The 22,646-nt window shown below is 41.4% G+C and overlaps 2 protein-coding genes across 2 annotated transcripts; one reads left to right on the plus strand and one right to left on the minus strand.

The window, feature by feature from the left end:
- The first annotated feature begins 2,001 nt into the window (after positions 1 to 2,001).
- On the plus strand, positions 2,002 to 3,003 carry LOC117546564 (2-oxoglutarate receptor 1-like). Its single transcript, XM_034216789.1, has one exon. The coding sequence runs from the start codon at positions 2,002 to 2,004 to the stop codon at positions 3,001 to 3,003; it is 1,002 nt and encodes a 333-aa protein (XP_034072680.1).
- A 4,112-nt stretch (positions 3,004 to 7,115) lies between these two features.
- Positions 7,116 to 21,678, minus strand: LOC117546721 (heparan-sulfate 6-O-sulfotransferase 3-B-like). The gene is made up of 2 exons (XM_034217068.1): positions 20,779 to 21,678; positions 7,116 to 8,467 (listed from the first exon to the last, which is right to left on the minus strand). Exons 1-2 carry the CDS (start codon positions 21,318 to 21,320, stop codon positions 7,714 to 7,716), a joined length of 1,296 nt encoding a protein of 431 aa, XP_034072959.1. The 5' UTR covers positions 21,321 to 21,678; the 3' UTR covers positions 7,116 to 7,713.
- Positions 21,679 to 22,646: the final 968 nt, after the last annotated feature.

Raw genomic sequence — 22,646 nt, forward strand, 5'->3', positions numbered from 1 at the left:
AAGTGGGACTTAAAATGGAGAGGCTGCTGTTTAAAAGGTAGCCCAAAGTTCAATTGGCAGCAATAAACAAACAAAGGCATGTGAGGCTAGTTGGCAGTAGTTAATGTCTTTCTCTCAAGTCCACTGTCAATACACTTTAGCAGGAGAGCCTCTCATCAATAATTGATTATCATCCACCTTTTAGCTCGTTGTTTTGGTCCAGTCTGCCGATCCCAGCCAGGTCAGTGGCATTCAAAATCTAAGACAAAAAAGTTGCCAATATAGTTCTTATTGGCCCTGGTGCGAAATATTTTCTATGGCCCGAACCAGGGTAAAACTTATTCCACTTTGCAAGAGAACAATGTATTGTTGTTGAACTTTCAGAATATATGACTTTATTCTCAACATGTAGACTTTATGCTCAAAATGCGAAAAGCTATTTATTTTTCGCCTGACACTACCGTATGTTTTGCACAGTCATTTATTTCCCACATCTTGCTAAACTTCCTCATTACTTTTATCCGAAATCAAGGTATGTCCGTGCCAAATATTGCCCTTGTTAAAGGCGTTGACATGCCTTTAAGAAGTAATAACTTCTAAAGAAACTCCTGAGGTTACTCACTGGAGAGTTCACTTCATCTGTGTTGTCGGACTTGTTTTCCCGTTATTCTTAGCAATTTTCACCTGAAACCTGATCTGTGTAAATACAGCGAACCTTGAGCTCTATCAGCTCAAGCATGCAACCAGGAAACCAGTGCACATGGCTCAAGATGAAGCACACAACAGTGGGCTCAAAACTAAACCCTGCTGGAGTTCCCCGTGTGTGAAGAAGGGTTGAAGGGAAGTGGAGCGAGGAGGAGGGGGAGCGACGGAGGGATGGGTGAGAAAACACAATACACTGAAGGCTTGGAGTGAGCACTGATGTAGACACTGGAACTAGAAGTGAGTAGAAAGATCAGTTTTTCAACCTTTATCACTCAGCATTTCTGTATGGATAAAACTCACTTTATAGAACTTGTATTTGTTCACAAAGTGTAGTACAAGTATTGCCTTGTGAAATCTGAGTGTATATGCCAAATAACACCAGGCACGTGTCCCCAGTTCTATAATGAGAGCAGATTGAATGTACTGTATTACAGAAAGCTTGCCACAGGCTCCATCAAATCCATAGTGGCTTTCAGAAAACAGACTGTTTGCAGAAGAAGGAAGAAGCTGTTGTTTACTTCTTTCCCGCTGAGTTTACTTGATTATTTGTTTCTTTGCTAGTCTGCTCGCCTCTGGGTTTCTGTGCCTGTGACTTCCAGTGGTAATTACCAATGAGTATCTGACAGCTGAGGGAAAGGGAATGAGGATGTGTTCGCTGCCGTTGTTTTTTGTCCTCCAACAACATATAATGTATGACTCAGCCAATTGGAATCGGAAAAAACAGATAATCTTCATGCTGGAAACATCTATTACAAATGGACAAAAAAAGTATCATTTGTTCAGCATTTTTATACATATACTCATTGAATCAAAGTACTGTTATTTGCAGTATTGACTCATAATGATGAACCCAGACAACTTCTAGAAGCTTTGCAGAGCATTTTAGTATTCATTTGAACTAAATTGGCCAAATTTGTGAAAAGCAGATAAAATAAGTTGAGCATTAAGCAGGTCCCAGTTTTTTTTACCATATTAATTTTAACAGGGGATTTGTTAGTTAGATCTTTTAGTTGATTATGAGATTAATCACCAACATTTCTGATCTCATATATCATATGTTTGTATCAAAGAACAAGTAACACTAGAGGGGTACTTGAAGTGCGCAGAGTAGACCTTCACCAAGGCCCTAAGGTCTAAATATTTCAAATATTCGTCAAATTGTTCTGATCCGCTCCAAAATCAAAGGGACATCGTGGTTCCCTTTTGGCCCATGCTAGACCCTTCCAAATGTAATGAACATTTTGAAAAATGTTGCTGTGTTTTTTTATAATTGTAACGCGGTTTGTAAAATATTTTCACAGTCAACAGAAGTCAACAATGGCAGCCAGCATCCTCGACTACGAAGAACATCTCAACTGCACTATTGTCGACCAACTGATGAAGCGCTACTACCTGCCTGTCTGCTACAGCGTCATCTTTGTGGTGGGCCTAGTGGGAAACATCACTGCCATTGGCATCTACCTGACGAAGCTGCGCCCCTGGAAGAGCAGCAGCATCATCATGGTCAACCTGGCGCTGACGGACCTCCTCTACGTGCTCAGTCTGCCCTTCCTGGTCTACTACTACAGCAACGGGGAATCATGGACCCTCGGTGACTTCATGTGCCGCTTTGTGCGCTTTGGTTTTCATTTCAACCTGTACGGGAGCATCCTCTTCCTGACGTGTCTCGCAGTGTTCCGTTACGTGGTGGTGATTCAGCCTCTGAGGGCCGCTCAGGTGCAGCAGAAGGTTTGGGGAATAGTTGCGTGCACAGCCGTCTGGATCATCACTGCTGCCGAAGTCACACCAATGTTGACGATGATATCCTTGGATAAACGCAACAACAAGACCTACTGCTTGGACTTTGCTAGCGCCATACCTGTCCACCTGCGCTGGTACGGCAGGCTGCTCACTGCAATCGGATTTCTACTTCCCCTTGTGGTAGTATCCATGTGTTACGTCGGTATCGTGAAGCAGTTAGCGAATGGGCTCTCCACGTCCAGTCCGTTCAGGAAGCGTGCGCGGCACGTGACCGTGTTGATCCTGGTGGTGTTTGTGGTGTGTTTCCTGCCTTATCACATCCTGCGTATTTTGCGGATAGATACTAGAACGACGTCATGCACGGTGGAGCGCATCGTGCATGCAGTGTATATTATCTCTAGGCCTCTGGCTGGTGTCAACACGTTTTCTAACCTGGCTCTGTACACTCTGTCAGGGGATAAGTTTAGGAGGGCCTTCATCAGCCCTTTTTACCCTGAAAACTGGCTGACAAAGGTTAGGTCAGTGCTCCACCTGGCCATCATCAGCCAGGCAGGCCCTGACATGCCGGCTGACCACTGACAGTCCAACGCCAGAATGACTTCCATCTTTTTTGTGGAATTACTTTAAGCCTTCTGACTCAAACACAATGTCGGGAAAGCTGCATGATATCCATTGTGTGCTTCCCACAGACAATAAATAGTTGTATACATGAGAGTAACAAATGCGTCACTTCCGGGCAAAAAGTACGGCTCCGCCCACTTTTGGGGGAAAACAACGCTGTCATTTGATTTTGCCAATCCGATCAGAAATGTAAGAAAACCGTGGATTTTTGGCGGGATCGAAAGACAAGTTTTCTCTCTCCATTGACTAGTGGCGAAGTCACGCCCATCTACTTCCGCCCCATGGGACCTTATTTCTGAAAAATTATGTATTGAAGTCAATGGGGAGAGAAAGATTATCTTTCGATCCCATTTGAATTGTGCCACAAATTACACATATGATGTTTGTCAATCTTAAAAAATAATTTCCATGTAAAAAAAGTCACAGTTTGTCTTAAAACTGTTGAAATATAAGACTATGAAAAATACGCAACTAGAAAGACTACAAATAAAACTTGTAATGCCGGTCCCGCATGCTGGAACCGACTAACTCCCCTTTTGTGTATGTTCTCAACATGGCCAGACTTGTATTGATTTTCACCTCTTTTAATACTTTTCGCTTCATTCTGAAAGAAAGAGGTGCAATGTGCTAACGTGACGGCCATCTTGGTGTTGGTGACGTATGCAAGACCAGAGATGTAGTTCATTGAGCGCTTCACACAAAACAATAGGCTTGTTTGAGACGCGTTGCGGCTCGCCTCGAAAGTAGACGAGAATAGCCGATCGCAGCCGGGGGAGGTCTCAAAAAGCTCGCCTGAAGTCGGACAGCTCGGAGTCGTCTTCTTCTTCTTCACTCGGTTTTTTGGCGGATTGCAAACTACCTTAAGGTGCATACCGCCACCTCCGGAGTCGGCTTGACTCAGTTTGCATTTATAAAGAATGCACACATGTGTTTAATCGTTAATGTCAGATATGTACTAAGTAAATACATTTGTTCCTGCTCAAGATTAGATTCAACTTTATTGTTATTGCACATATTACAGGTACTGAGACAACAAAATGCAGTTTAGTTTCTAACCAGGTGCAACAAGCAGTGAAGTGAAAAGTAATGTACAAAATTTACAGAATAAAATATAGAATGAATTGAATGATGAATAAACAGTGAGTGGTATGAATACACTAGATATCAGCCTGTGAGCAGTATGAACAGTGTGTATGAATATGCTAAGATATATAAAGTATGAAAACGGTAAGCAGTGCAAGTATAGTATAACATATATAGATATTAATTTCATGATGATAAACATTGTGGAACAATTATGAAAAATGTTAATGGAGGGGGCGACGTAAAACTGACACAAAACAACAACAAACTTTTGCCGAGCCAATTGGAGAGTTTCATCAGCAGCACGGGGTAAAAACCACCAATGAGCGCTCAGCTCGAGATACCAGCGAGTCGTTTCCCATCAAGCATTTTGCTTCCGCAGCCCGTGGAGAGGAACTGCGCCGCCTCGCTCTCAAGGCTGCGGGCGTCTTGTCCCGCGAGATTTCAACGTCTCATGTTGGCGAGCCTCCAGAGCAAGTCGGACAAAAATGACTAACCATCATGCAACGCACTAGCAAGACGTTGATCGAAATTGCGCAGGTCTGCGCAGGTCTCGCTTGTCTCAAACAAGCCTAATGTGTTACTTCACAGTTTTACGGCAAAACAATTTTTTTTGACTTGCAAAATTATCTTTTAAATTGACTAACATCATATGTGTAATTCGTTGCACAATTCAAACGGGATCAAAAGATAATCTTTCTCTCTCCATTGACTTCGATCCATACTTTTTCCGAAATAAGGTCCCATGGAGGTCCGCCGGAAGGGGAGGGACTTCGCCACTCTATACATCATTTTTCCGAGGTCCCATGGACCGGAAGTAGATGGGGCGTGACTTCGCCACTCTATGGCGTTGGCGATCGAGCCTGAAGCCACAGAGCTCTTCTTTTACTGTCCTTTGTTCTTAGAGGAAGTACAGAACAACGTAACTCTGGATTTGTTTTAATGTTTGAGGTGCAATAAACGACACAGCAGCTTGTTGGCATGATAAAACTATTATTTTCCGCCTCGCTCATGAGAGTAACAGCTGGCGAAATGACATCCTCGCCTACTGATTTTTAATGTAACCATATATCGAGCTCTGAAGATCCAAAAATTCACGGTTTTCAAAAAATTCTGATCGGATTGGCAAAAACGTCAGAATCTGTATTGACCGCCATTCAAATGACAGCGTTGTTTCCCCCAAAAAGTGGGCGGGGCCGTAATTTTCGCCCGGAAGTGACGTAGGTTTTACTCATCTAAACGCCTGAAATGTAAATAAAACTGTTTTAAAATTAAAGCTGTTAGAAGTGCATGTAAAGTGTTAACACACGTCAGTATAATTTACCTGAGAAATGATGCCATATATTAGTTTGTTCCTATTGATAGAATGTTCAGTCATACAACCAGGAAGTGAGTTAGCATTCCTTTGTCAGCTTTTTTGTATTTATTTATGTAAAGTACGATGAATTTCCCCTGTAAAATGCTATTTAGCTATTTAGCTAACTTGCTATTGCTATTTCTAGTCACTTTATCTTTGTTTATTTTTTGTTGATACAGAATATATTATCTTTCTTTGTTTTTACATTAAACCTATGTTTCTTAACCATAAAGATAAAGCAATTTCAATTTCATGTAAAACACTATTCTATTTTTTTTATTTAAGTTTAGTGGTGGAGATTTTGTAGCTAGCTCATTTTAGTCTAGCATTAACTTGACATTATTTTTGCCTGGTTAAAAAATTATAAAAGTCAAATGTGTAAGATAATATATTATTATATTGTCTATATGTATTTGTTGTTTAGATAAACTTATCAAAACGTTTTTCATTGACACAAAAGATCATTTAACTTGTTTCTTGAGAGGTCAATTCTTCTGTGTTAATGATTGAACTTGTTTTTCTTTTGTTGCCTCAGTGCCCAACACTTTTGATGGAGATACTAACAATCCACATGCTTTGCTGTTTGTCTCCCTAACGGTGTGTTAAATGATTTTACAGCCCGACAACGCTTCCTGCAGCTATCTGTGAAAGACTCGGAGGTTGTGAGCACTTAAAATTCTCCTTGCAGAAGCATTCACCTTCCCCGTTAGCTAAACATGTTCTGCTCTATGCTGCTGGACAGAGAACACTGAGGACCACAAGGTTGGTATCTAAAATGTTTTACTACCAAGACTCAAATCTGTTTGTGATCATCTAACTCAAACCTCCCGGAACAAATTCCCCCTGTCAACAGAGAGACATCCGTAGATAAAGAAGCTATTTGTCTGTATCTTGGAAGCCATATGTCAAATCCTGCTTTCTGGTTCATATCACAAAACAATTAGCAAGCTGTGCAAATATCAAACTTTGTATATCAAATTGCATTAATGTAACATTTTAAGGTGTTTTTCACGTTTATGTGCGCTTCAGTACACATGCAACCTCATTATCACAGGCTTATATAATTCTAATCTTTCTCTGTTACAAGCTGTGCGAGTAGAATGGAGACTGCGGCTGGGGATGGAGTGGCTATTTTTGTCTGTGGACATAGTCATTTCCTTCCATACCTCCTGACTGATCTCCTCCTCATCCTTATTTTCCATCTCACTAACAAAAAACGTCTGCACGGAGCGTTGGGGAAGTGCTTATTACAGACGCAATTTTCCAGAAACACAATATTAATATAAATCATTCCAGCACCTAACATTTCCTTTCTGCATAAATGTGTTGAAAGGGATTGTTTTTTCTCTCGGGTTGCAAATGGAGAGCAGTGCTGTATGTTTGTGAGATTATGAAGAGTAGGGAGCCAATTGGTTTCTTCTATTTTCTGCTGTGCCAGAGTCATGGCCAATTGAACTTTAAACGATCAATTTAGAAGCAAGAGCCTGTGATCAATGCCTAATGGTGGAAATACTGATGCTCTCTCCCTGTGATGTAGGAGTGCTGAATCCCGCTCTGACAGCTCCCCTCGATGTGCGTCAGTGTGTCTGTACATGCGTGGTGGATATGGAAGAAGTTGGCACACGGCACGGAGATTTCTGATTTTTTATGGTGAGAACATGCTGTGAAAAAGAAGCAAGGTGGAACACGTTCATGTACACATGCGTACCAGAGAGTCAAATGTACGTGACTGTACTGCATTATTTTCATTGAACACCTTTCCTGCGATGTCTGTATACTGCCGCAGTCCAAGAAAAAAAAAAACACCAACGACTATTGCCAAGTTTGTGCTTTGATATTCTTATGAAGCCAAACACAACAGAGTAACTACAGAATTTCACTGATCAACACACTAGATCACACACGTTACACAGAGGATCCTTCAAGTCAGCCATTTTTTTCCCTAATTGTTAGCGAACTTTAAGAAACGTTTTCACCACTTTGAGACCATTAGAAGCTATTGGTAATGGATAAATAAACACAATTCACATCTGCAGTCCCAAAAGTAGCCATAGAAAACAAAAATACAAAATGTTTATGTTGCCATGACAAATACATCCATCATAAATATTAAGACACCGTTCGGCAGTCCAACAATTAGCTATGCGGGCAGGAGGATTTGGCAGATTCTGGGGAGGAGAGTAAAGCACGATGAATCAAACAGGCGCCCATGTGTCCTCCTCACCTCCTCACCACCTCACCACCTGGCTGCTGTAGTCCTCGGTGGTAGCTACCTCCTCCAGCCCTTTCATCTGCTCCTCTTCCTCCTCCCCTCCTCCTCCTCCCAGTCTCCACAGCTCGGACAGATAGGTCCTGTGCAGCCGCTGCCTCTGCTGCCTCTCCTGCCACCGCCTCAGCCGCTCCTCCTGGTGCTGCTTCTGCCGGCTGTACTGGTAGCGCCGCAGGAACAGCTCCTTGGCGTACTCGTAGAGCTCCACGTCCAGAGCGTTCAGCCCCTCGATGCGCCACCGCACCTTCTCGCTGATGCCCACGCTGGCGGCCCGCGTGCTGTTGATCTGCGTGAAGGCCCGGATGAAGCGCAGGCCGAACGTCCGCTCGAACAGGTACTGCGTCTTGCGCTGGAACTCCGTCAGGCCGAAGAAAGCCATATTGAGCAGGTTGGCTTTGGCGCTGGCGAGCAGCACCTGGCCTCGCTCCAGCTCGCTCACCGACGACATGTTGTAGCAGCCCACCAGGCTGAGGTCGGCCAGCATGCGCACCTGCCGGTTGTTGGCCAGGTTCGAAGGGCAGCTCATGAAGTCGATCAGGGGCACGCCGGTCCAGTCGTCCCCACTGTAGCAGGCGGGGAGCTCGTCCTCAGTGGGGGAGCGGCCGTCACACATATGGAGGGCAGTTTTCCAAGTGGCCCCGCGCTGCACGTGTTTCCACTCACTGAGGTAGCGTGACACGGGGTCGCGTAGCATCGTGATGTAGTAGAAATTCCTGCAGAGAGACAAAAACAATTGTACGATAAAATGGCGATAATGTACGTTAGGAATATATATATATATAGGGATTCCTTTTTTTTCCTGAAAGTTATTTACCTTCAGATCTGAAAAGTCAAGCCATTGGGAAATGGCCTTAAACCTGCATTTTCTCTAAAAGTCTAGGAGAAAATGACCCTACTTCTTACTTGATTTATTATCTCTGTAAACATTTTCTTAACATTTGTTATGTTCTCAATCTCTAGATTCAATTATTGTTCGATACAGCATGAGGTCTCTTTAGTAAATGATGTTCCAATGCAGGGTATGCTAAGGGTGTTACATTATGATTGACAGGTCGCTACCAGTGTCCTCAGTATGGGTGTTGTCACATGACAACCTGAACACTTACACAGTGTGTTGAAAGGAAAGTTAAATGTTTTGGTTGCCCAAAAATGTCTCATTCTTCGTTCAGTTGCGCCCCCCTCTCGTAGTTCTTGAAATACCAAAAAAACAAGATGGCCACGTCCAAAACAGTGAAACTTGAGGCTTGAAAACTGTAGTAAACAAAGAAATGTGGGAAATCACGGTGACTATGTCCACTTCTTTGATACAATCTATGGTCTGTTTGCTTATTCTTAAGCTATTATCAAGAGGCGGTTAGCTGAGCATAGAATATAAATGAACTGTTATCCTTTGCATGGACGATGTGAACTTTATTTCAGCAAAATAGCCTCAACCTTCCTTTCCAGAACAACATCTTCAACTGAATTACAGTACAAAGGTTGAAGAAACTGTCTGAGCCACATTTTCAACTAAGTGGAGAAGGATGAAACTATAAATCACATTTCTCATATCCTGCTGCTGTTAAAAAAGAAGAAGATATGAACTGAAAAAATACCACAGAGCTGGAAGTATGAGGTTTACAGAGTGTGATTAGGGTGTAAATGAAAAACATCATTGAGTGCGTCTGAGGGTGTTAGAGGATAATGAAATAGAAAGCATTGCAAACCTAACAGCTATAGCATTTAACATCCTTCATATGTGCAATTATGTTTGTCTTTGTCACACCAATTTGCTCCCGCTTCCTCTGGTAATGACTTTTTTCCGTCTCCAGCACCTTTCGTGCCTCTGCATCGTTCTGATCTGCCACGAAAGACGCTTCAGAAAGTGCAGCACGAAAACCTTTCAACCAGCCAACACAACTCTCCGCTCTTATCTATTGAATTCAGAGTCAGGAGTCAGTGCAGGGAGGATTTCAGCTATTTTCTAAAAGTTTTTCAAAACGAAAACATCGATAAAAGGGAAATTGAAAATGTTCATCTTGCGTGCTGTGACCTTAGGATGTCAGAGACAGCAACCAAATATAAAGCCCAAATAAAAAGCCGACATTTTATTTATTTCATTCCTCAAGGCTGCCTATTTCCTTGAAGCGTTCATTCAACAGCTTTATAAAGAATTCAGATTCAAGGGCGTTTCATAGCGATGCTGCTCTGGAAAATTCCCTTTTTGAAACTACAACCAGAGTGATCAGTGTCCCTTGGATTTACTACTTGATAATACTACTTTATTTAGTTTGTATATTTCTGAAAATAGAAACAAAAGATTTTATTTAACAGTTTAGTAATTACAAACTGATACCAATGACTCTGTAACACCCTTCCTTTCTACTAAAATTATATGAAATAGTGTAAGTCATTTAAGACGATGTACCCTTATTTAACCATTTAGCTTCTTGAAAAATATAATATATGTACTGTTTAATAACATTGAAACTATATAACACACTACAGGAAAGGACATAATGATTTAATTGTATAACTATGCTTCGGAAAGGTGTCGTTTTTACGAAAAAAAATGATGGGTCCTTTCATACTTAAATGTGCTGTAAATTGGATGTTAAATACGGAACTTTCACATTCTGTACTGCTGTGATTGTTTTGAGTTGACTGCTAAAGTGGAAAATGTGATTATCACAGAGAGAAGTTGTATTAGCAAAGAGTGTAGGGCCTTTAAAGGTCCGCAATTTAGCAATTATCGCCAGACGGCAGATATCACTCTGCTGTGATTTATACTTAAGTGAGTGCCATGATGATATCATGGCAGAACCCCCCCGCAGACAGACACACCACCCACAGATAATGGCCGTCCACAGTGAGGCTAAGTGAATTACCCCGCCATTTTCAGCGGGTTGAGCGGACAGCAGGAGATGGATGGACACACACAAGCGCCTCACAAAGCGGCCTTTGTTGTACTTCCTGGAAAACAGCTCAGGCTCTTCCTCCTCTGTGCCTATCATCTATCTGTACAGCTAACCGCGAGACAGCCCGATCAATAAGTGTCCATGAAACCCCGTCTGTGCTTTCATCGTGACCTACTGACAAAGAGCAGCAAATGTCAAAGCTCTCTCCTTACTCGTGTCAGGGACACGGGCAGGGTCAGATTATGAAAGTCAAGAATAATTATTCTTGATACGCAAATGTAATGGAAATCTTTACTTAAGTAAAAGTACACCTTTATTAGCATCCAACTATATTTAAAGTACCCTAACTTAAAATTAATTGTGCAGCATAGCCATTTTCAGAATAATATATATTATATCACTGGATTATAATTATAAAATGTACTTTATTTTTATTTGACAGCTGGTAAAGGTGGAGCTAATTCTTTCGTACCCATTAGTCCATCATAACCTATTAGTTGATTTATGATCAACACATGATGGCATAATCATGGCCGACCCACAGCAGCGATTGTGTGGTATCAGGTTCCTAAAGTGAAATCAGCTTATGCCTCTGATCAATACGACGTATTGTTCATGCCCTTCTCGCTGCCTGTCACCTTTCTCCATACGGCAAACCTGAAAACACTATTGATCGCCCTCTCACACTCGCCAATTGTCTCTCTCTCACTCTCTAAATCACCATCAGATAATAGAGAGGAAACTCCCAGCGAAAGATCAATATCTGCCTTGTTAATTCACTCACTACCATCAAGGACAAAACTATTTATGCTGCCCCCGACAAAAAGCGTCTGGATCGACAACAATCTTGTTTATTTCATCTTCTTTCAAAGTGAAAATACATCATGCTGCTTTTAGTTGAGGCGTTTCCCTCACACTGCTCCAATAGCGCCGTCAATGAAGTATCACGAAGCTGTTTCTATAAGACGCCGGTTTGAGAACAAGCACAGGGCTGCACATCGATTTCACACCAAGTCGGGGTGTTGATAACGCACAGCGGATCCATTTTAAAGGTGTTTGTGTCAGCAAGGGATTCCTTAACCATTGCTTTTAACAGACAATTAAGGTCAGGGGAAAAATAAATCGCTTTTAAATGCTCCTCTGCTATTGATAATACCTGCTTCACACGTCCAACAGAAGACAATAAGCACCCAGGAAAAACACTGTAAAATGAAACCTCTTTTAAAGTCATTGCTGGCATCTTGGTCACCTCATCATGAAATAATGGAATTGAGGAACTTGTGAAAGGTTCTGAAAACCAATTTTCTTGAGTATATATTATTATTATTCTTTCGTGTTGAGATTTCATGATGTGTGCTTGTTCCTCTGAGCTTTTTGCACTAGTTGGTGGATGAGGCCCAGTCTGTAAAAGGTGGTTGTGATGTCACTTTCTAAACACTAATCTGGATTAATCTGACAACAGCTGAGGGGTTGTTTGCTTATAAAGCCACTGTCAATTAAATCAGGGTTAAAGTGGACCTATCATGCTATATGTGAAACATATATTGTAGGGCCATACCTATATAAAACATGTCTGTGAAGTTTTCTTTTCAAAATACCAAACAGATCATGCATTTTAGCCATGCCTCATTTCGCTCTATTTGCTCTTTTCCAGCCCTGTTTTTGCAAGGGCTGATTCTGCTGTTGTGGCAGACTACAGCGCCACTTACAGGGCTGGCATATGTACTACACAGCGTCTCCAGCACTTTCGAGCGGTCTCTCATTCCCCTGATAGGTGGAGAGTTGCCCATATAGGCGGAGCACCCCTTTTCTGACGTCAGAAAAATTCAAATAATAATCAGATCCGTTGCAGCCCCGTTTTTAGAGATTTGGGTACGGAGGAAAAGAGAGAGGGTTGTGTTTTCTGACACTTGGTGAGTTCCCTGACACACCGGAGAAACATATTCATGTATAAAAGACGTACAAAAGCACATTTTGCATGATAGGTCCCCTTTAAGTAAACGGCAGATTGGTTTAGGATTTGACTTTTAAATGCCTAATTAATGTATTTTTCCAAACTTTAATTTAGATTATGGACAATGGACATTAAATGTCATTCTAATGGGATATACATATAAGAAATAACAGAATTTGGCACCAAATAAGCCCAAAAATGAACCCCAAACTCTCCTTCAAATGTTTTTGGTGCAGTGTTGAATGAGCCTCTCTCCAGGAAGGATTTTGTGGATAACGCTGCATTTGTCTAAGCAGATGAAATGTGAGCCTGGTTCAGTTTTCAACGTGAATACAACTACAGAGTAACACATGGGAAGAGCTATTAGACAGAGCAGAGGAAGGAAGCATGGCACAGATTGAGTAACAGCAGGTCTGCATGTTAAATTATGTTGGACTGATGAGGGAGTGAAGCTGCTTAGACAGAGGAGTCTCATCATATCAGTCTCAGCAAAACAAGAGGTCAAGCGGGATCCATTTCACTCTTCTGATTCTCTTTCTTGTACTCATTTAATGTCTGTTTGCCAATTACAGGGAGAATGATATCCATCCCCATCTCAGCGGGATCACACAAGAGAGGATACTCCCGAGTCCCTTTCAAATGATTCGTTATCAGTAGGAATATCAGAAGGTTAGTAATCGATGCTAACACCTCTGAAATTCAACGTGTCGGTGCCCATTTTCCTACAGCAGTAAAACAACAGGTCCAATGTAACCCTAACCCTAACCTTTCAGCATGCGCTCCGTGTCATGATTTTATATTAATGGGCCATTATAGGGAGAACATATAAGACTTGTTGCTGTTCTTTACCGGCTTTCCTCATTATATCTGTATTGACGATTATTTATCAAAATATTGTCGTGTGTAAATATTTTGTGAAAGAAGCAATAGTAAATCCTACATTTCATCGCAGTATCAAAGTATTTTATCAGAAATATTGTGATATTTGATTTATTTTATCACCCATCTCCATCACTTATTCCATTTTTTGGCATGGTTCTCGTGACATTCCTAGTTCATGTCAAACAACATAACCCAGTTAAAGGGAAAACAGGCGTTATCTATCAGGTGATTTTACAGAGAGTAAGGAGAGAAATGATGAGCGAGGAGACTGCACTGTGATCTTCATTGGTTGCAGATATGAGATGCTATTTTAGGCGATCAAGGAAAAGCCCCAGGGAGACTGGTGTGCAGACAAGGGAACCGAGAACCGGGCAGCGACGGGTGTGAAGATGTGGTTCTACTGAAAACTAGGCGATAAACTATAGGAGGAGCAGCAGAAAACATACATTTAAAGAAATAAAATCAATCATCGTTGAATAAAGACTCTTCTTCTCAGGGCAGGTTCTTCCATCTTTACGTATTACAACATGCTGCGTTTCAGGTGTTTTTTCAGTTAGTTTTAAAGCACACCCACAACATCGTGGTGTTCATCCAACAGCCTGCCGTGTGCAGCTTTAGTAGCTTTACCGTCTTAGCCTTAGCCTTTCCTTGACATCTTAATCTTTGCAGCTTTGTGAGGTGTCAGCCAGTCTTCTAGGTCCATGTAGTTATGGAAAGGATAAATGGAAGACTGCACTCTGCAAAGGTCACATCTACCCCACACAAACAACTGAGGAATTTCTGAAGGCATTCTTTTTCACTTTTAAGCAATATGTGAAGGTTTGAAAACCGTGCTGTATGATTTCTTGCAGCATGTTGGCATTGAGTCTTTGAAAGTGGTGAGTGATTTACAGCATGTGTCCTTCACTGTGAATTAGTAGCGAGGTACAGCATTCTACTGTATATCCCATATACATTATATAAGGCGCACATAGATCATATGAAAGAGATAAGAACTTTGTTGGAGTTGATCCATGATGACTTATCCGACAGAAAGTCCCATTAGTTTGATGGATAGCACATAACGATGCTTCTAGCACAGCGTTTCTCCATGTGATTCTCTCTCTCTCTCTCTCTCTCTCTCTCTCTCTCTCTCTCTCTCTCTCTCTCTCTCAACAAACGCACTCTTTCATAAAAAGAAATCTTCAATCCAGTCGACAGGTCTCTGAATAAATCCGGACTTCTGGATTAATCTCCCTCTTCCTCCTCCCCCGTATAATAACGGTAGTCTTCGACTGTCCCTAATCCCCCTAAGGAGTGTGGAGATTACCAATATCCTCTGAATATCTCACATTTCCCACAAGAATACGACATGCTCTGTCATGAAGGGGGTTGACTTGACAGAAACAACATGCATGGTGTGTCAGTCAATTGATCCATTATATCACTTTACAATAGTATAAAGTATTGAGCTTTATGCAGCTCAGCCATTGGCAGCAGCACGTGTCTAACAGGTGTTTGTGTTGCTGCTATACAAAATATAATATACTATTTACTTGCTGTTTACTTGTGATATTTTAGATTGTTATATTAGACGCTAGGCCTGTATTATTTAATTAATTACTAAATTAAATAAATAAATAAAAAGCTTTTAATTCACATGTTTTTACTTTTTATTTGTCACTATAATTGAATTACCAGAAAACATGCTTTATCATGATTGAATATCCTTATCTAGTTTTTAAAATAATTAAATTTGGATACAGAATTGTTTTCCCTTTTTAATGATTAGATATTTGTTTTTATTCTTTCACTGTCATTTTAACATTCCCAGATTATGAGATTGTATCTGAAATTGTGACAAGACAACATGGTGGAATCTTTGGCTTCTCACATGTACTATTAGCTGCTGGCTAAATCTGGGTATGTTAACTAAAACAAGTTCTCTAGCAAGTAGGGCATTTAGCCTGTGGTGTTAAACTAAAGGTGTGTATTTTTGACACAAATCGTTGGTTGTTTGCTGCCAAGTGCAAAATGTTTTCACATAGCTACCGTGGTAATTACCAGCAGGATATTTGGAAATGTTCCCACAAGACTTCACTAACTGTAAAAGTGTGTCAACACAAGCTGTAAACAGAACATCAAAATCCACCAGTGCTTGCAGAACAAGGTTTTAGAAAATCCTTATAATGCAATAGACTGCACAGCTAGGCTTAGGCTGTTATTTATTCATGGTTTAGGTTTAAATGCAGATTTGGAATATTAGTGTTTCAATTACTTCTACACGTCAAAGATCTCTCGTATCTTAAGGTGCCACATGAACACAGCAGGACGCCACCAACATGCTGACAACAAAGTGTGTCCAATGCTAAAAATGTACCAAAAAGAGGGTGTTGTAACTGAAATTCATTATAATTGAATCTAAAAGAAGAAAAAGGAAAATGTAATGCAGTGTATAATTGTTTGTCAGGATGTGTAAGCTCAAAGTAAAAAATCAGGGAAAAAAAGGAATTAGATAATATCCAAAATGTAAGGCTATCAATATATTGTATTATTTATCTTTAGATTCAAATAAATTAAAACTATACACCAAAAGACAAGGCAAATACATCACCTTTTTGCTGTTAAACAAACGTCACATTACCCATGATATTGGCACTCTAGACTGTGGTATAAATAACAATATGCCAATTCATGTTCCATGTATCTTAACTAGGCCAGACATCATTGACAGGATTGTGAGGATATGTTGTTTTTAGTGTGACACATACAGTGACACACATCTATACCTCGTTAGCTAACATTTGATATCATTGCTTTTGCATCATTCAGAGCGCTAAGCCAGTGTTGTGTAAGGACATACAGGAAGGTGACTAAATGCTCACTGAAGAGACATTAATGCTTTATATCTGCCTACCTCACAGCATCAGGCTGCAGCATAGGGAAAGACCTGTACATTCACCCCTGCCAAAAATAAAACTCTGTCAGGTACTGTACATACCTTCCCACCCACAAGGAGTGACGAATCAGAGCTGCAGTGAAATGAAGATCCTGCTCAAATGTACGGAATCCAAGTCACCAATTTGAGGACATCTGCCTCTTTTCCTTGAACAAGGTCTAACTTTTGGCTTCAAGTAATCATGGGATAATCCTAAATGCTTTGTTTGGCATTAAGCTAAGTGTCATAGAGTAGTGTTCACCTTGAGCAAGGATACTTTTCACTGCTTATAACTTTTCATTTCTAGAGGAATGTGGCATTTCTTTCCCTAAGCGCTTTAATAGTCTTACTTTAAGGCATCACAGATCCACTGGGATCCGTTTTATATAACTTCGGGCGACTGAAGGTTGAATAGTTTGTGTCATTCAGCGTTCTTGTCACATTGAGTTTTTACAACAATGCTTGGCTGTCAGCAGCTTGAATGAACTTGAGGTGTAAGCTTCAAGATTGACATTACAGTCAAAAGCAACGCTGACAGTTAAAGGGCGGTATTACGCCTGAAGCATTTAAGAGACACTGCATCAGACGTAGGACATCTTCAGAATAACATACATTCCTCTCTGAAATCTCTGTGTATAGCTCTCTTTGGGTGAGGATTTAAACTGACTCACTGTGACTAAAAGGGGAGATTCATGTCAAAACGTGCAATTAGATGTTTCTCCCATATATAGTAGTAAGAATCTCAGTGGAAAATGGTTTAGCTTGAGCAAAGACAGAATATCTTGAATACTGCTATGTGATAAAATCATCTTTTTCACCATCCCTGTGTGACTACTAAACCTTGTCAGCATATTTTTGCATATTTTAATGCCATTATCGTCACCAGTAATAGGGTGATTTTGCCAAATTAACTGCTAAAACCACCTTAACTGTGACTAGAAAGAACCAGGCTTATTAGACTCAGGCAGATCTTTCTGTTGGCCAGACTGCATTCTTCGCTCTAATCTGAAATAATGAGGTCAGCAATAAGGTTACACTCTCTGACTGCTCGGTGTGAGTCCGAGGACGAACAGGGCAGTCCGGAAATTGGAGTAGGTTTGACATCAGGCCCGTATGGCAGTTGTTTATCCTGCTGCGATGTGAATGCTGTACCCTCATGCTGCGAGCAAAGCCCCACAGGAGCCTCGGACCAGTATCAGATACTACTTGAATGTGTTGTTCACTGAAGTTTGAGTATCTGGAGGGAAATTGCCAGACATAAGGAGAGATGCAAGTTAGTGCAGCACATGTTAGACAGGACGGAACATTAAAAGGAAAGGAACAACAAACCTTGGTAGTGAATATAGTTATCCTTATAAATGAACAGCGGCCTAGGATATGTAAAAGGGCCATTATAGGTGGTTATATATCCGGATAAATCTGTTTCTATTAACTGATGCCATTGTCAGGAGAGATGTATTACTTATTTCGTTAGCAACCCCAACCCCAACATCTAAGAACAAAGACATATTTTATTTTTGATTTATTATGCAGACAGGTAGAGAGAATATATAATCAATTCATTAATCGTATATATTGTGTAACGTAGTCATCCGTATATCCTTCCGCTGATTGGCTAAATCGGTTGCTAGGTCTCCTGCTTTACGTTTTAAAGCATGTCAGTATGCCAATTGATCTTGAAACCAAGTTAGTAGTGATAATTCTTTGATGTTCTTGGCATTATGCATGTCTACTTTAAGGCTTTTCAAATGTCATCAAATCAGAGCAGAGATATGTATACATTATTAACCATTCCTGCAATCATATTCCTATGTTTTTATAATCTGTAGTTGATGAATTTAGTGGTGTGTAGGAGAGAGGTGATCTCAAGGTGACTATGGAGTGCTCAGAAGCAGACAGATGCTACTGTATACAGAGCGGACCAGCAGGACAACATGCATTAAAAGAGTCAAATATTCATCTTTACATGTAGAATAAATATTTTATGGATACACTGACAAGGAGGGAGGCCAGATGGAAGCGATGAAGTGAATGTAATCTTGACTAAAAAAAGCTGAAATGTCAATGCCCCATTGTTCTTCATAGTTTGAAGTGAAATAACTAAACTGGAGAAATGCCCAAAAACCCTTTAATTGGCGTGGTTCATTTGGATTTAGTGTATAATGAGGTTGAAGTATAAAGAAACAGACAATGGAGATTCTCAGGTTGTACTTCTGTATTTAATGTACTTATTGGTATGGATATGTAGAAATGCTGTATGCTGTGCTCAGGAGTTGAATAAACCAGTGTACGGTCTGAGATAAGACTCTGTAGGATGTAGCCTTCAGATAGGTGTGGGCGTCATCCATTCCCAGGATGTTTGATCCTTCACTGTCTGCATCCCCATTGCTATATGTGACTTGTATAAGACGAGAGTCATACTTCAAAACATGCCTTCACTAAGTTGGATTGTGTTTAGCAATCAGCCTAAGGAAAACAACTTATTTTTAAAGTACATGAAATCGGTTCAGCCTACTACTAAGTCATTGGACCTCAGGTAGAAGCAATGGGAATTATAGTTGCATTGGAAAATGACTAATCTCTTTTAACTTCTAAAAAGGCTGAAATTCTCCAATCTACAGAAGCAGAGTGAATTTAGGGAATAGATCAGATTACATTTGGTATTAGGCTGAAATGCGCTAGCAGAAAAACAGACGCATGCTTTGCGTCACAGTCCATCATGCGGGGGCTACATCGCCCAGGGCTACAGGACAAAAGCCTTTCAGCTCAGATAAAAGTACATGAAACCTGGTGGCAACATAGTGCAAAACAAGCTCTGTGTACTCTGTAGTCAGAAGCATTTATCTGAAACGACTTCATTTAATCATCTATTCAAAGAACGGATGGTTGCTTGGTATTTTCAGTGTGGAAAGAAAATCAACCAGGAATGATCCCTGTAGTCAATACACAGCAGATACAAACGTGTCCTTGAGCAAGACGCTGAATCTGTAAAGCAGCTCAGGGGCTGCGGTGACCTCTGACCTCCCTGTGGAAGCACCCAGAGAATAAGTAGTTTGCTTTCGGATCGATAAAGTATTGCATTATCACTGAGTACTCCGTGTCGCATCATATGTCTGCTGCTGTGATAAACCACAGCAAAGTCTGTCTAATTCACCACTCATCGGCTCTGAGTGGAAACTTGACCCTCCATTAAACACCTCCCTTAATGATAAAGTCAACCGATAGAAGCGGGAAATTACTGCCTAGATTTGGAAGGAAAACGGCGTCCGCAATCAACCAGCAACTTCCAATGTTAATGCCTGATGATTTTGCACTTACTATTATATCGAGCTGACAAGTGTTGTTGACTCACACCGCGGCGTCTCTTCAAAACTATTTAAAAGCGTTAAATTAAGTGTGATGGCTGCCACGGAGGAAGGCTAATGGGTTGGAAGGGTTCTCCAAAGGCGCTCCCTTTACTGCTCTCTGGAACATATGGAGATTTGCTCTCTGAACCAACACTGCCAAATTGGCTTCAACACGAACACGGCACACCCTAGAGGACCCTGCCCTTCTTAAGTGATTTACTCCCTTAAGCTTAGCTGTATGACGGCTGTAATTACAGGAAATTGAAACGGACCTTCGGTGGAGGAAGGGCCTGTCTGATTCTGAGTGTGCCTCAGGAGACGGCTGTCGACAGACCGTGTGGTGAACGTGTTAAAACTGCAGTTCTATAACGCCTCTATGTGCTGCATTACATGCCAATCAGAACATGAAATAAATTAGAAGCCAGGGAGACATGAGTGTTGAAGAGACCTTTGACTTAGTGCCTGGAGGTAAGCAAAATAAGCTCAACAGCTCATTGTAATCTACTGGCACTCGCATTATGAAAACTGTCGTCCGGTCATTTGATTAATCAATTAATCAACTAATCGTTTCAATTACTCCAAGGATTCTGCGTCAGTTCACTTCTACATCTTATTCAACACTCATCATTAAGAACATGGGTCTATGCGTAAACCTATAAAAGTGCGTGAGTAATTGTGTTTGGGTGAGGGAGTGAATTTAGTGAGGGAGCAAGAAACTATGTGAGTGGATAATGGGAGGGAGCAAGTGAATGAGCAAGTGAATGAGTGAGTGAATAATGGATGATTCCGGTAAATAAGTGAAAAACAGGGAATGAGCAAATGAGTGAGGGAGGGAAATAAAGACTGAATAAGTGAGAGATGAAGTGAATGAGTGAGTAAACAAGTGAGGAAGTCGAATGGGTTAGTGAGTGAATGTGCTAATGAGTTGAGTTAGCAAATGAGTGTGACTAAATGAGAAAGCAAGTAAATGAATGAGTGAATGGCCTTATGTGTTTAGTAAGTGACTTGACCTGTGTCCCAGCCTCACCTTTTGTTCTTCTGGACACTCTTCTTGTCCCTCTTGTTCATCACGGTGGGCACGCAGCTCGTGAGCTCGGTCCAGTCCGCGTGCAGCCCGCAGCTCCAGCCCGTGGAGAACCGGGAGAAGAGCCAGGAATCTGCTCTCCCGGGCCGGTGACAGGTGCATTTCCTCTGGCCGGCCATGCAGTCGCAGGGCTGCTCCAGCTGGATGTTCTTCACCAGGTGACGCCCGAACGTGGTGCCGCCGGTCTTCTGGATGTGCAGGAACACCATCACATCATCCCCTCGGATTTTGAAATCAACGTGCCTGTCCAGGTTCCGCTCTGTGAAGTTAAATTTGGATGTTATTTTGGAGGGAAGGTCCTCGTCCGCCTCCGGCTCCGTGTAAACTAACTCAAACCCGGAGGAGGACCGCTGGAAGAGCCCCTTGTCGTCACTTCTGAAGTAGCAGGTGTTGCTGTCCGCCGGGCACACATACTGGTAGCCGATCATTAAGAAGAGCACCGCCGCGATGGGGATGAAGATGAGTCTGTTGAACTTCTCCTCCATGGTGGAAAACTGTAAATCACGCCGCCGGCACAAACGGTAACGTGATGTCCGAGTGTTGTTCCTCTCCCCCGGGTCTCATCCTGCCGCTTCACTGTCGGTGCTCCAGTCCCTCACAATTTGGAGTTGTGCAAACATCTCCTGCAGGAGTGCTTTGACTGGCGTCGCACAAGAGCAGGTTTGAAACTTGGAGCTTTCACGCTAAACATGCACTTATTTCCTGGAACATTTATGCATCTTTTTCCTTGAATATGTCACACTGGCACCTTTGGAGACGTCACGACGAAACGGCACATCCCCGCCTGAGGAGCGTTCAGGCTCGGCTGTCCTGCCAGAGTCAACTGCTGATCGCTATCTGAGCCAGGAGAGGCAAGTTGGACAGCATTAACACACGGACTTCCGGTCAGGGCTTTCACAATAACATCTTTACGCACACATCGTCTCATTTAACAGCTTCCTTACAAATCGGATACATAAGGTAAATATCTCGTTTTTTCCACAATTTTTTATTTAGTCAGGAAAACAACAACCGTATCCTGAGTATCTCGTCCAAATTGCAATAAAGCAATATTTCTAATTACATACATTTGGAATCAGAATAAGCATTTCATCACATAAACGTCGTAATTGCAACATAATTCTGTTGAGATCACATCTAATTTAATCAAATAAAGTGGGTTCACATTAATATTCCTAATTTGGTTGCAATGTTTTCTAGGTTACCATTGAAAGCATTATTCTTATTGGAGAACAGGGAATCCAGCAAGCCCAAATCTGTTAATGTTAAGTCTTACTATTGTGTGTAATAGTCATAGGAGTCCCAGACATTGTATAGCATATGTAATTAAACAAGTACATAGTTCTAAATGTAATTGGCTCTCAAGTGTCATATAATCCAAAGTTATATACACTTAATACCTATTTTGAAAAGGCACGTTTTTTACCCTGAGCCATTAACCAGAGAGGAGAAACGAATTAGTCAAATCAAATAGTTTATTTAACCCCTTCACGTTAAGCAATGCTTCTATTTTGAAAACCGAAAACTCTGATTACCGGTTTTGTTTTTGCTGACTTCACTACATCTGCGCCAGTCATCTGTCCCGGCTGCCTATCCCGTGACGCAATCGAATCTCTAATCACACACACACACACACACACACACACACACACACACACACACACACACACACACACACACACACACACACACACACACACACACACACACACACACATCCTTGCAATTTGAGCGGCCTCTAACAACTGCTGATGGAAAATCATTAATTCCAATAATGTAGAAAGCATATTGGGACTTAAAGCGGAAATTAT

This window comes from Gymnodraco acuticeps, unplaced genomic scaffold, assembly GCF_902827175.1.
Source record: "Gymnodraco acuticeps unplaced genomic scaffold, fGymAcu1.1, whole genome shotgun sequence".
NCBI classification, from domain to species: Eukaryota; Metazoa; Chordata; class Actinopteri; order Perciformes; family Bathydraconidae; genus Gymnodraco; species Gymnodraco acuticeps.

Bases quoted from the DNA above. Each gene is read 5' to 3' on its own strand.
- LOC117546564 (XM_034216789.1), top strand. From the start codon at position 2,002: ATGGCAGCCAGCATCCTCGACTACGAAGAACATCTCAACTGCACTATT.
- LOC117546721 (XM_034217068.1), bottom strand. From the start codon at position 21,320: ATGGAGGAGAAGTTCAACAGACTCATCTTCATCCCCATCGCGGCGGTG. The intron at 8,468-20,778 runs GTGAGGCTGGGA...GTCTCTCTGCAG, and splicing joins AGTGTCCAGAAGAACAAAAG to GAATTTCTACTACATCACGA.